At 42.1% G+C, this 15,077-nt stretch overlaps 1 protein-coding gene across 3 annotated transcripts in view; it reads left to right on the top strand.

Moving 5' to 3' along the window:
• LOC140203938 (metastasis-associated protein MTA1-like) overlaps nt 1-15,077 on the top strand; it is a 183,926-nt gene that overhangs the window by 41,378 nt on the left and 127,471 nt on the right. For all 3 annotated transcript variants that reach the window (XM_072270113.1, XM_072270112.1, XM_072270111.1), the window contains exon 2: nt 3,504-3,571. In XM_072270113.1, the coding sequence (XP_072126214.1) occupies nt 3,504-3,571 (68 nt within the window). The remainder of the gene's footprint in view (nt 1-3,503; nt 3,572-15,077) is intronic.

Genomic DNA, 15,077 nt, shown 5'->3' with positions numbered 1-15,077 from the left:
AGAACAGTGCAGGCATTACAATAAAGCAGAGGGCAGTAGGATGACTTGGGGAAAAACTGTTACATAAATAAACAGCTGAATGGCGGTGTCCGGGATTTTGTCCGTTTCTGTGCTCCCGCCGAGTATTTCGTTGGAGTTGGATGTAGTCCAATTTAATGTCCATTGGAGAGCAGAATGGACGGGAAAGCCAGCCGGCTAGGGCTTGCTTTTTTCCTGGCACAGACTCCTGCCCACTCGCCTCGCTTCCACTTCCTCACACACCGCTTACGACGTCTCCAACTCTGGCCACCGGCATCAGGCAATTCTGAGGACTGTGGGCCTGATTTCCTCAGCAAGCCGAGGTCGCGCAATTTAACCAGCAGATCTTCATGAAGGTTTGTTTTTGGGCGATCTCTGTATTGTAGCAGTATCTGGCGATGGTAGATAGTCACTCCGTTATCCATTTCCCTAATCAGAAAAAATTGTGCCTTAAATTTAAAAACTAAATTAAAGTAGCACCAGATCCGAAAGGCCGCTGCTGCTGTGCCGTGCCACTTGCAGCTATTGCAGTCAGTAGTCTTTGGATACTGACTATTCACAAGATGTAATGGAGCAAGATTTGTCTGTTCCTCCTTGCAAAATTGCTCAAGCTGTGCCAGGTTCATTGGGGAGTAGCAGTGGACATGGATCTCGACATCTTGCCAGAGTTGTTCGATTGGGTTAAGGTCAGGGCTCTGAGCCACTCAAGCTCATCAATTTTCTTCATTTGAAGCCACTCCATGGTTCCTCTGGTAGTGTTCTTTAGGTCGTTGCCCTGAAAGACTAATGTCATCCTCAGTTTAAGCTTTCTGGCAGAGGCTAGCAAGTTTTTATCTAGGATCTCTGTATATTTAGCAGCATTCACCTTCCCATCAATCCTGACTGGATTTCCAGTCCCTGCTGCTGAAAAACATCCCCATAGCATGATGCTGCCTCCACCATACTTTACAGTAGGATTGGTGTTACCTCGCTGATGTGCAGTATTAGATTTACACTACACGCACTGCTTAGTGTTAAGGCCAAAATGTTCCACTTCTGTCTCATTCAACCACAAATCTTCTTCCGCATCTGGACAGTCTTCTCTGTGACACTTTGCAAAGTCTTTATGGGGAAAGATATGACTTTTTTTTAGTCAGGGCTTCCTCCTTGCCAGTCAGGAATACCCTTTTTGTGCAAGGTGTTAGTGAAGCTGTGAATTTCATCTTCAGTTGCACCCGCTAACTTCTGCATCTCACTCAGAGAGATTCAAGATTCAAAAAAACTTTATTGTCATTCTAACCATACATCAGCTCTGCAGGGCAGAATGAGACAGCGTTCCTCAGGGGCAGTGCAATCATATCATAACAAATGCAAGACTAAATAATAAACATAACAATAAATAGTAAAACACAACAGCCACATGTCAGTTAAATCAGTTATAAGTGTCCAGTGCAAGTTGAAAGTGTCCAAAGCAGAGTCAGGTGGAGCAGCTATTTAGCAATCTGACTGCCTGTGGGAGGAAGCTGTTTAGTAGCCTTGTGGTTTTAGTTTTGATGCTCCTGTAGCGTTTGCCTGATGGCAGAAGAACAATCAGTTCATGGAAAGGGTGTGAGGGGTCTTTATTGATGTACCGAGTCTTCTGGAGGCATCGACTCTGAAAGAGGTCTTGGACAGAAGGTAGGGAGACCCCAATAACCTTCTCTGTTCCCCTAACCACCCTCTGCAAGGCTTTTTTGTCGACAGCACTGCAGCTGGAGTACCAGGTTGTGATGCAAAAGGTCAGCACACTCTCAATCGTGCCTCTGTAGAATACAGTTAAAATGCTAGTGGGGAGTGATGCTTGTTTAAGCTTCCTCAGAAAGTGCAATCTCTGCTGGGCCCGTTTCACAATCCCAGTGATGTTCCTCGACCAGGTGAGATTGTTTGAGATCTGCACTCCAAGGAACTTGATGTTTTCCACTCTCTCCGCTATGGAGCCGCTGATGCTGAGGGGTGTGTGCTCAGGCTGAGACCGTCTGAAATCGACGATCATCTCCTTGGTTTTGGTGACATTAAGCGTCAAGTTGTTATCCCTGCACCAGCTCTCTAGGTGTTTGACCTCCTCCCTGTACATAGTTTCATTGTTTTTGCTGATGAGCCCCACCACTGTGGTATCGTCTGCAAATTTAATGATCAGGTTCTCCTTGAATCTGGCTGCACAGTCATGTGTTAGCAGTGTAAACAGCAATGTCACAGTAGCCTCTCTTACCAGTGCTATTCTACTCCAGTGACCAAGTTTAGAGGGGCGACCTGATCAAGGCAGTGTGATTTCTTATTTTTCTACTTATTCATGATGGAATGGTTAAAGTACCTTTGAGATGGTTATGTACCCTTCCCCAGATTTGTGCTTCTCTGTTATTTTCCTGACTTGTCTTGAATGCTCTAGTCTTCATTTTGGTTTAGTCTGTTGAAAATCTACCATACTTTTGGACTTTAGGGGTTATTTATTCTTTTGAATTTATTGAAAACAGGCTATCCTCTAATTTTCTACATCAAACAAATATGGTGAGTTGGTAAGGTAATACACTATGTTGCACCTGAGGAAAGTTAGCAGAGTAATTACAAACGGGATGAATACTTTTTTCAGCCTCTCAAGTTCGGATTTTAATATTTGACAGGTTTTGGAATTTTTCTTTTGATTTGACATATTGCACAATGTTTTGTAGATTAACTCAAATATTTTTAAATTTAGAAAACGAGACAGTAAATTGTGAAAATAGTTGTGGGGGTTGAATACCCTTTCAAGGCACTGTACCTGTATAGTGCAATGGTGTCAGTTTGAAGTTGATAGTTCTAATTTTATGTTATATCTTTCATTTCTTCCCATGTTTGAATTCAGAAGCGAGATTATGTTAGATGATGCTTTTATAATTAGTACTAACATGATAGGCCAAATATTTTCCTCCCATGCCGTAAATTTCTGGTTGTGCAGTTAGGACTTTGGTCCACTGTAACTTTGGCTGCATAAAATCAACATCCATCCAGGAGCATAATTACTGATTATGTCCTTAGAAACTTGCAAATATATTTGATCTGTTTAATAAACATAAGATTCTGCAGATGCTGGATATCCAGAGCAACACACAACATGCTGGAAGAACTCAGCAGGTCAGGCAGCATCTGTGAAAATGAATGAACAGTTCACGTTTTGGGTTAAGACCCTTCATCAGGATGACCTTCTGAGTTCTGCAGCATTTTGTGTGTGTTGGTCTGCCTAATGTTAGCATGAAATATAGCTGGGTATGGATGTGAGATGTTTGTCAGACTAATTTGTAACGACGAACTTCTAATAAATTTCAGTGAGTGTGACGTTGTTGTTAAATAATATCAGTAATGCTGTTAATGCGGACCTTCCACTCCTAGCTCTCCAATCAGATAACTGTTAAATTGCATTAAGGACACAGGAAGAGGAGACAGAAGATCTTAAGTACACTGTCAATAACAAAAGATCTTTCTTTCATTTTCAGATTACGTTTACTTTGAGAATTCATCAAGCAATCCTTTCTTAATCCGAAGAATTGAGGAACTTAATAAGGTACTCATTTAGCATTTAAATGAAACCACAGTCAAAGCTAAACTGCCACTTCGAGGAAGCCACTAGAAAGCCAGGCAGCAGCTGATTAATGCTTCACTCTGCAATTCACTAACTTGATTGGGTGTACTTGTTCTGAGTTTTTATTGTCTCTTTTCTGTTGCTGAAATAGCACTTTGTTTCCAGAACTTTTGATTACTCTGAGCAAAAGCATAAAAATATTTCATTGCAATTACATTTTCTGATGCTTTAAACATAAATATGTTCATAAAAGAGACTCCGTGTGGCACTGCAGTACTGTGACTGTTACTCTGTGACATTGCCTTGTCCTTATTGGCTTATTCATTCAAACCATCATCCACACCGTTGATAACTGTAAACCCATCCTTCCAGAACTTTCCAGGCCTATTTCCTATTCTACACAAACTTGAGTTTATCCAAAAGTCAGCTGTCTGTGGTTTCACATCTTTTTCATTCATCCAGTCCCTCATTATCTCCTAAAGTTCAAAGTAAATTTATTATCAAAGTATATGTATGTTACCTTATGTTACATTGAGATTCATTGTTTTGCATGCACTTACAGGAAAAAGACTGACAACCAATGTACTAAAGAAGACCACTGCAAATAAAAAGTAATACTAAGGACATGAGTTGTAAAGAGTTTTTAATTGAGTCTGTAGGTTCAGCGTAGTGATGTTTGAAGTCATCCATGATGATTCAGAAGCTGATGGTTGTAAGGTGGTGTCTCTTCCTGAACCTGCTGTTGGACCCAAGGCTTCTGTACCTCTTGCCTGATGGTAGTAGTGAGAAAAGGAAATGGCTTGGAAGATTGGAGTCTTTGATGATTAATGCTGCTTTTTGTGTCAGCACTTCATGTAAATGATGGGAAGGGCTTTGCCTGTGATTGAGCTGTGTCCACCACTTGCTGTAGCATTTTACATTCCTGGGCATTAATGTTTTCGTGCCAGGCCATAATGCAGTCAGGATACTCTCCACTGTGCTTCTCTCAAAGTTTGGCAAACTTTTAGATGACCTGTCGAATCTGCACAAATGTCTAAGAAAGTAGAGGTGCTGTCATGCGTTTTTGTGATGACAATTTTGTGCTGGTCCCAGGACAGATCCTCTGATATGTTAATACCAAGGAATTTAAAGCTATTGACTCTCCCCATCTCTGTTCTCCTAACTGGCTCAATGACCTCTGTCTGCTTCCACCTATAGTTGATAATTAGCTCTTTGACTTCGCTGATGTTGAGTGAGAAGTTGTTGCTATGGCACCACTCAACCACATATTCAGTTCTCCCTCTTAAGTGTCAATTTATCACCACCTTTGATTTGGCCAACAACAGTGGTGTCGTCAGCAAACTTAAATATGATGTTGGAGCTATGGATAGTCACACGATCATAAAGTATAAATCTCTTAAACCTTATCTTTCAGGATGTCCTTTTAAACTTGGTTGTACTGACTGATATCTATGTGCTTATTTTTTTGGTATGGATTTCTTGTTAAGAGACTGGGACACTTTTTGCAACTGTCAGTGACTGCTATATGACTTTTTATTTGTTTCCATTGTCCACAATTACTCTAGTCATTGGCCCTCTACTTCTGCCTGATCTACTTTTATTGATTCCTGCTCATGTGAGTTCCTATACATGCTGGGAAGTTGTTTTAGCTTGGCTTCTGAGGCTGTATGGTGGCAACTTGTATGGAGTTCCCTTGCTATCAATTAGAGCATGGTCATTTGGATGAGGTGCTTGAGAGAGTTTATGAACAACAGACATCCCAGTATAAGTTGGTACCTTTGGGCAGAGAGCTAATGAATTTGTAACCACACACCTGCAGCAATGACTGTTCTACATTTCAAATTGGAGTTTGTATGAGATTATCATGTGTTTGATATTGACCACTGTTATTTTCAGCAACTCCCACAAAATGCTGGAGGGACTCAACAGGTCAGGCAGCATTTATGGAAATGAATAAACAATCAATTTTCAGGCTAACCCTAGTCTGATTGCTGAGTTCCTCCAGCATTTTGTATGAAATGTTATTTTTAGACTATTTTTGTATAGCATCTCTTTCTCAGTTTCAGTGCATGTGTTCATTTATTTGGATAGCTTTTGTGTGTCTTTGTTCAACAGGCTAATTGGTCCTTAAGTGTGCTCATAGCATTCAGAAATCTTCTGGTTCTGGCGATTACAAAACCAGATCAGGCAACATTGGAAAAGTGGGCTAACATTTTATGTTCTTTTGCAACAAAATCAATTTAAGTATTGTTTCTGTTTCTCTCTCCATAGTTGCGACCTGCCCTGCTGAGTATATCCTTCACTTTTCATTTCCTGTTTCTAGCATTGCATCTCTGGTGGTTAAACCATGATAATTTTAGGTTTCTATTCTTCCCTGTTTAAGGCAGTCGTGATTTTTTTTCTTTTGTTGTAATAATTGGGTGGGGGAGGGTGTTCAAGGCAGTGTACTTTGATCCCAGGGCTGCAAAAGGTGGAAACTCATTATTAGGAAGCTCTGTGGACTGTCATTTGCACAGGTCTCTTTATTGGTGATAGGAGAAACCTTTTACTGTGTTAGACACATGAGGTATTGTATGTTACACTTTAATTTCTAGCGTGGGGTGTACCTGAACTATTGCTAGGAGGCATGTCGGTGCTGAATAAATGAGACAATTGCACTGGCTAAAAGATAAGTATTGGAAATGGCTGGCTGAACATTAATAAACTAATATTTCAGGTCAGCATTTGTTTGAAGGAAAGGCACTTAACTGAAATACCATCTCTTCCGCACACTTCAGAAGCTGCCTTACTTGCTGAGTAATTAAAGCATTTTCTAGTTGTTTATAGTGGCTTTCCTCATGCAGTTGTTTTTTTCCCTAAATTACAATCACAGTATATCACTCTAAAAATATCCATGACTGTTTCAAGCAACACACATCAAAGTTGCTGGTGAACGCAGCAGGCCAGGCAGCATCTCTAGGAAGAGATACAGTCGACGTTTCAGGCCGAGACCCTTCGTCAGGACTAACTGAAGGAAGGGTTAGTAAGAGATTTGAAAGTGGGAGGGGGAAGGGGAGATCCAAAATGATAGGCAAAATGCGGTCGAAAAGTTGAAGAGCCGAAGAAATTACAGATGGGGAGCAGTGAGAGAGGGTTTCACTGAACTCCCGTAGAAGAGAGGATCTAAACTCCTTCGGTGTAGGCATCACCGGAAGAGGCTTCGCAGTAGTGAATTTTAAAACGCAAACAACAGGAATTCTGCAGATGCTGGAAATTCAAGCAACACACGTCAAAGTTGCTGGTGAACGCAGCAGGTTTCAATATAGGATGCATCAAAAAAGAACACTGATATCCTCTTCTAAATCATTTATTGGTCTGAAATTATTGTAAAAGAATATTTTTTAAAAATTATGGTCCTAATGCTGACAGATGGGATTAATGTAGATGGACAAATGAGTTGGCATGGAGGTGGAGGTCCTAAGGTGCTATATGACTTGAAGGATATGTAATGAATGGGTCGGGCCTTAAAGGACATTGAGTATCTCAGTGCACGAGAGTCCCTGAATGTGGCAGTGCAGTAAGTAAGGGGGTGAAGAAAGTATATGAGGTGCTTGCTTTCATTAACTTGGGGCACGGAATACAAGAGTAGGAAGGTTATGATATAGCTTTATTAAACTTCGGTTTGGCACAGTTTTGGTCACCCCTTTGTACTGGAGTGTGTGCTGAAGTGATTGGCCATGTCATTGCCAAGGAAGGAATGTTTTAATTGTGAGGACAAACTGGATAAATGGTATTATTTTCCTTGGAGTGAAGAAGGCTGAGGAGGAACCTAATGAAGGTATATAAAATCATGCAAGTCAAAGAGTAGGTAGTGGGAAAATTTTCCCCCTTGTCAAAGGTGTCTAAAGCCCGAGAATATAGGTTTGGGTTAGACGCAAAGGAAATTTGAGAAAGAAGCTTTTAGTTCAGAGGGTGGTTTGGATTTAGAACATAATGCCTCAGTGAATAATTGGAGGGAAAGGCATTCTCACAATGTTTAATAATAGAAGATTTATTATTAACAAACAGATTTAGTATAGACTGGTCTTTGATGAACACCGAGCCTTAGGGCTCTTTCTGTGCTGCATGACTAACTGATGAGGCCTTCAGTAATGCTAGTGCGTGAGTGTTTTATTGTGAGACTGGTATCAATGTTGTGCATTGGTTTCTTACAGTGATGTTGGTATGTAAAGCAAGTCCCTGGCCTTTGCTTTGCATTCCATCTCTACTTGGCCACAGAAGCAAGATTAAAATCAGTTCAATGTGGAGAATTACAAGGTCAGAACAAGGTTCTTTCAGTGTTGCAGCATTCCCCAGAGTAACTTTAAGAAGACATTGGTTATGATTGTTGTCTTCATTGCTTTTTAGTAGCATTTTCTGCATTCTTTTGTAGCTGGTTGTTCTACCATAATCTGATGAATGATGTTGGGAAACATGCAGGCAGACTTTAATTTAAATGTGATATTGTGTGCTGTTTCATTACTTGTGTTTTTATCTGAATCTGCATACTTAATGATCCAGTGAATATATCTGGTCATTGCTAACTTGGTTGGACGTGCATCTTCCTAATATTGCACTTTCGCAGATTAACCATCCATTTACAGTAATTTGTTGCAGAAGTTATACATGGAAAACTAATACGTGCAGCTGCAGTAAATAATGTAATTAGAATTTTGATCTTTATTGCAACATGGATGGAAGGTGTAGGGGATTTTTTCTATTCCTATTGGTAAGACTGAATCTGGGGTATTGTAGATAGCTTTGATCTAGATTGAAGGAGGGGTACATTTGTATTGGAGGCAGTTTAAACTCATTAGATGGGTTATGGATGTTGTACCTTACCTGGAAAGGTTGAGCAATTTGGGCCCATATTAATGTTCAGAAAAATAAGAATTAACCTTATTGAAGTACAGTACTCTGATCAGGTCTGACAAGGTAGTTGCCGTTTCCTTTATGGAACAAGGGTGCATGGTTTAAGTGGTAATCCATTTGAGACAAAGATGGGAAGAAATATTTTTCTGAAGGTCATAAATATTTGGAATGCATTACCTTTTCAGAGATGTGGAGACCAAGACAATTAATATATTTAAGACTTTTGTTAAGGGCACTAGTGATTACTATTATAGGCAGTCCTCAAGTTTTATATAAGGGTTCTATTCCTGAGAAATACCAGTAAGCTTCCGGAGAAATCAAAAACATCTGTTTTCTACATTGCTCTGGCTATCATTTCATTGAATACTACCCATAATTAAAGTAATCAGATCCCTTATCTGAAAACCTCTGAATTCCAAAAGATTCTTGAGCTCTGACATGATGTAACAAATGGAAAATTCCACAGGACGGTGGGAAGGTTCCCAGGCGATGCGCAGGGTCTCTATGCACCATAGACAGTTCGAGAAATGACCTCAAATATGTAATGAACAGAAATTAATGGAAATAGAAAAGCACTGCAGAAAGTGAAAAATGAAGACCTCAAGTATATATTGAAAGTGGATTTGTCAGTGTCGGAGTGAACACACGCCATATACTGATCATGAAATGAGGAAAGATCTCACACTCTGAACTGAAAATTGAAGGCAATTGTAAATATTCAGCATGCTGATTGCAGAATTGTAAGACAGGCATGGCGTTAAATGTTTAATTATTTGTAGTGCTAAAGCGCCTGTTGATCTCAAAGCACCAGAAATAGACTACAATGCTGAATGTTTTTATATCTTACATAAAACTGAAAAAGATACAAATGCTCTGTATTTGTACTGTAACCTTTTAATCAAACATGGCATCGTAGGTGGAGACTGAAAGCCTGACGTTGTTTGTTGTTTTTCAACAAATGATTCAGGTATTCTCCTGATGCTGCACTCATCATATTTTGTTATATTAATGGTATGTAATAATTTTGAGCAAGTATAAAACAAAGACTGCTAACGGTAGCATATAAATTCTGAGTTGGAAATGATGGCAGGCCTGAGCTGTCTCATTACCAAAAGTTTCAGTGTCTTCTGTTTTACTTGATTTCCAGCAGTTCTCAGCAGTTAAAAACATTGCTTTACTTCTGTCTCTTTTCATAGGTTGAACGAAGTTCAACTCCAGTTCCTCTCTGCTTTCAGATTAGATTGACTGCCATCTTCTGCTTCTTTGCTGACCAGTTAACTACATTCCTCTTTTTTCCAGTGTTCTTACCTATTTATGTCCCAACTTTTAAACTTCTGTCCCTGGGGTTGTGCTGTCATTGATATCTTTGACATGCCCATCAAATCTATACTAGTTTCTATTGTTCCTTTTATTTTTTCCTTCCCCTTAAATCCAGTTTCTTCATTCCAGTATATCTGAACTGACAACTACCCTTCCCACACCAAAGTGTCTGAAATGTCTCTTGTCTTCAGCTAAGGATCTTGCACCCTTGGCTATTGTGACCTTTCACTAACAGCATTCCATTTCATTTATTTAACATCATAATTGGCTGCATGTCCATGTACACCACCTTCCTTTACTGCCACTACACCTAGCTTCCATCCCATCACAATGTCATCAACCCTAAATAGCCCTGTTAGCCCATGTCCATGCGATGCTAACCTTGCATATTTACCTCAATGTAATTTAGGAATTGAAATATTCCTCCCTGGTGAAGTTATAATTTAGTTTATGCACATGAGTATGATGCATTCATTACCTAGTGTAACCGAAATGAGATTGAAGAGTGGAGTTGTCAGTCCCGCATTTCTCTTACTGCTTCAATTCTTAACCTTTGTCAACTCTGATGCTCTCTTTGGCAGGTTATGTTAAAGTTTTCAGTATAATTTTTAACATCACTACCCATGTTTGCATTGGAGAAAAATATCACTTCCTGGGAGATTTTGGATGAATTGTTCTGACCTGATAGTCTGTGAGTCCCAGACAACCACAAATAAGGTTAGAGTTGCCAGGAGGCTGGGATGATGGAGAGGTGTTATGTCTTTCCAGTGCTTCTGCTGGGATTTTGTGTGCTACTGCCATATGCTCCTGAGGTTCTTGATACCATCTTGATGCTCATCTCAGTTTTTGAGGAGTTGTGGTTCAGGGAATCCCAGGAAGGGATGTTAGACCTTTAAGGTATTGAGTCAATCTCCAAATTATTTCATTTTTTACCTGCTGATAATTTTCCATGACAGTTTGGAACAGTGTGTCTATTTCTGGAGTTTAGAGTGTGGATCTAAGCAACACACACAAAATGCTGGAGGAACTCAGCAGGCCGGGCAGTATCTATGGAAAAGAGTAAAAGTTGACATTACAGGCTGACCCTTCATCAGGACTGAAGAAAAGATATGAGAAGTCAGGCTAAGAAGGTTGGGTGGGGGGAAGAAGTACAAGGTCGTATGTGAAAGGTGAAATGGGGGGGGGTGAAGTAAAGAGCTGGGAAGTCAGTTGGTGAAAGAGATAAAGGGGGAATCTGATCGGAGAGTACAGAAAGCCTTGGAAGAAAGGCGAGGAGCACTAGAGGTAAGGAGATAAAGTGAGAGGGGGAATGGGAATTGTAAAGGAGAAGGGGTGGATAATTACTGGAAGTTTGAGAAATCGATGTGCACACCTTCAGGTTGGAGGATATCCTAATGGAATATAAGGTGTTGCTCCTGTAACCTGATTGTGGCCTTATCGTGGTAGTAGAGGAGGCCGTGGACTAGCATGTCCAAATGGGAAGTAGAATTTAAATTGGGGGGGCACCAGGAGATCCTGCTTTTTCAGGCGGACAGAGCGTAGGTGCTTGACGAAACGGGTCTCCCAGTCCACACTGGGTCTCACCGTATACAAGAGTCCACACAGAGAGATACAGTAGATGACCCAACAGACTCATAGGTGAAGTGTCACCTCGCCTGGAAGGACTTTTTCCATCCACTGTCACCAACCTTACCCTGCACCTCCCATTTCTACCTCCTCCCCAAGAAGCACAAACCTGCTTGTCCAGGTAGATCCATTGTTTCTGCTTGTTCCTACCCCACTGGACTTGTATCTGCAGTTTGACTCAGTTTTATTCCCCCTGTTCAGTCCCTTCCTACCTACATCTGTGATAACTCACACGCTCTTGATCCTTTCAATAATTTTAAGTTCCCTGACCCCAACCACCTTATTTTCATTGTAGATGTCCAGTGCCTATACTTCTCCATTCCCCCATCAGGAAGCTCTCCTTCTCTCTCTGGATACCAGCCCCAACCAATTTCGCTCCACAACCACTCTGCTCCATCTGGTGGAACTGTTATTCACTCTCAATAATTTCTCCTTTGGCTCCTCCCATTTCCTTCAACCGAAAGATGTAGGATATACTGGCTTTGGAGGCAGTGTGGAGGAGGTTCACCAGTTTAATTCCAGAGATGAAGGGGTTAACCTATGAGGAGAGGTTGAGTCGCCTGGGACTATACTCTCTGGAATTCAGAAGAATGAGAGGGGATCGTACAGAAACATACAGAATATTGAAAAGGATAGATAAGATAGAAGTAGGAAAGTTGTTTCCATTGGTAGGTGAGACTAGAACTAGGGGACATTGCCTCAAGATTCAGGGGAGAAGATGCAGGACAGAGATGAGGAGAAATTGTTTTTCCCAGAGAGTGGTGAATCTGTGGAATTCTCTGCCCAGGGAAGCAGTTGAGGCTTCTTCACTAAGTATATTTAAGATGCAGTTAGATAGATTTTTACATAGTAGGGGAATTAAGGGTTATGGGGAAAAGGCAGGTGAGATGGAGCTGAGTTTACTGACAGGTCAGCCACAATCTTAATGTATGGCGGGGCATGCTCCTATTTATTATGTTCTTATGTAGCCACGGACACTCGCATGGGTCCCAGCTATGCCTGCCTTTTTGTCGGCTACTTAGAGCAGTCTATGGTCTAAACCTACTCTGGTATCACTCCCCAACTTTTCCTACACTACATTGTTGACTGTATCGGTGCTGCTTCCTGCACCCGTGCTCAGCTTGTCAACCATCAACTTAGCCTGCATCTTCCACCCTGCCCTCAAATTTACCTGGTACATTTCTGACATTCCCCTTCCCTTTATTGATCTCTCTGTCTATGGAGACAGCTCATCTGCTTGATGTCTTTTATAAACTAACACACATTAAAGTTGCTGGTGAATGCAGCAGGCCAGGCAGCATCTCTAGGAAGAGGTGCAGTCAACATTTCAGGCCGAGACCCTTCGTCAGGACCAACTGAAGGAAGAGCTAGTAAGAGATTTGAGAGGGGGAGGGGGAAATCCGAAATGATAGGAGAAGACAGGAGGGGGTGGGATGGAGCCAAGAGCTGGACAGGTGATTGGCAAAAGGGATATGAGAGGATCATGGGACAGGAGGTCCGGGGAGAAAGACAAGGGGGAGGGGGGAAAACCCAGAGGATAGGCAAGGGGTATAGTGAGGGGGACAGAGGGAGAAAAATGAGAGAGAGAGAAAAAAATGTGTATATAAATAAATAACGGATGGGGTACGAGGGGGAGGTGGGGCATTAGCAGAAGTTTGAGAAGTCAGTGTTCATGCCATCAGGTTGGAGCTACCCAGACGGAATACAAGGTGTTGTTCCTCCAACCTGAGTGTGGCTTCATCTTTACAGTAGAGGAGGCCGTGGATAGACATAGCAGAATGGGAATGGGACATGGAATTAAAATATGTTGCCACTGGAAGATCCTGCTTTCTCTGGTGGACAGAGTGTAGGTGTTCAGAGAAACAATCTCCCAGTCTGCGTCGGGTCTCGCCAATATATAGAAGGCCACATCGGGAGCACCGGATGCAGTATATCACCCCAGCCGACTCACAGGTGAAGTGTCGCCTCACCTGGAAGGACTGTCTGGGGCCCTGAATGGTAGTAACATTGACTTCTCAAACTTCCGCGAATGCCCCACCTCCCCCTCATACTCCATCCATTATTTATTTATATACATTCTTTCTCTCTCCTTTTTCTCCCTCTGTCCCTCTCACTATACCCCTTGCCCACCCTCTGAATCCTCCCCCCCTTTTCTTTCTCCCTAGGCCTCCTGTCCCATGATCCTCTCATATCACTTTTGCCAATCAACTGGTCCAGCTCTTGGCTCCATCCCTCCCCCTCCTGTCTTCTCCTATCATTTCGGATCTCCCCCTCCCCTTCCCACTTTCAAAGCTCTTACTAGCTCTTCTTTCAGTTAGTCCTGACGAAGGGTCTCGGCCCGAAACGTCGACTGTACCTCTTCCTAGAGATGCTGCCTGGCCTGCTGCGTTCACCAGCAACTTTGATGTGTGTTGCTTGAAATTCCAGCATCTGCGGATTTCCTCATGTTTGCGTCTTTTATAAACCCACTGATTCTCACAGCTACCTAGACTATATCTCTTCCCACCCTGTTACTTGTAAAAATACCATCTCCTTCTCCAAATTACTCTTGTCTCCGTCACATCTACTCTCAGGATGAGACTTTTCATTCCTCCTTCAAAGAAAGAGGCTTCCCTTCCTCCACCATCAATGCTGTCCTCACCTGCATCTTTTCCATTTTGCACACTCTGCCCCTCATCCCATCCACCTGTCTGTGCATTCAGCACATAATACTCTGTAACTTTCGCCATCTCCAGTGGGATCCACCACCAAGCACAGCGTTCAATCACTAGTCACTGATCTCCCTCCTGGCACTCATCCTTGCAATCAGAACATGTGCCACGTTTGCTCCTATATCTCCTCCTTCACTGCCATTCAGGGCCCCAAACAGTTCTTACAGGTCAGGTGATGCTTCGCCTCTGAGTCTGTTGGGGTCATCTACTGTATCCGGTGCTCCTGGTGTGACCTCCTGTATATTGGTGAGTCCTGACGTAGATTAGGAGAATGCTTCGCCGAGCACCTACACAAAAAGCCCCGGTGGCCACCCATTTTAATTCTACTTCCCTTTCCCATTCTGACATCAATTCATGGCCTCCCCTATTGCCGCGATGAGCCCACACTCAGGTTGGAGGAGCAACACCTTGTATTCTGTCTGGGTAACCTCCAACCTGATTGCATGCATGTTAATTTCTTGCATTTCCAGTAATTGTCCCACCCCATCTCCTTCACCATTCCCCATTCCCATTCCCATTTCCCCCTCTCACTGTATCACCTTACTTGCCCATCACCTCCCTCTGGTGCTCCTTTCTTCCATGCCTTCTGTCCTCTCCTATCAGATTCCCCCTTCTCCTGCTCTTTAACTCTTTCACCAATCAACTTATCAGTTTTTTTCACTTCGCTCTTCCCCCTCTCCCAGTTTGACCCATCACTTACCACCTTATACTACTTCCTCCTCTTCCTCAACCCTCTTACTGATTCATCATCTTTTTTTCTCTCCAGTCTTGATGAAGGGTCTCGGCCCAAATGTCAACTGTTTACTCTTTTCTATGGATGCTTCCTGGGCTTCTGAGTTCCTGCAGCACTTAATATGTGTTGCTTAAGTGAATTCCTGGCCCAGTGTAATTATCACCTTAGTGCTGAGGATGTGTGGAATTTTTGTAGTTGATTCGGAGAA

Source organism: Mobula birostris, chromosome 10, assembly GCF_030028105.1.
Source record: "Mobula birostris isolate sMobBir1 chromosome 10, sMobBir1.hap1, whole genome shotgun sequence".
Lineage (NCBI taxonomy): Eukaryota > Metazoa > Chordata > Chondrichthyes > Myliobatiformes > Myliobatidae > Mobula > Mobula birostris.
This window is presented reverse-complemented; position numbering and strand designations above follow the sequence as displayed.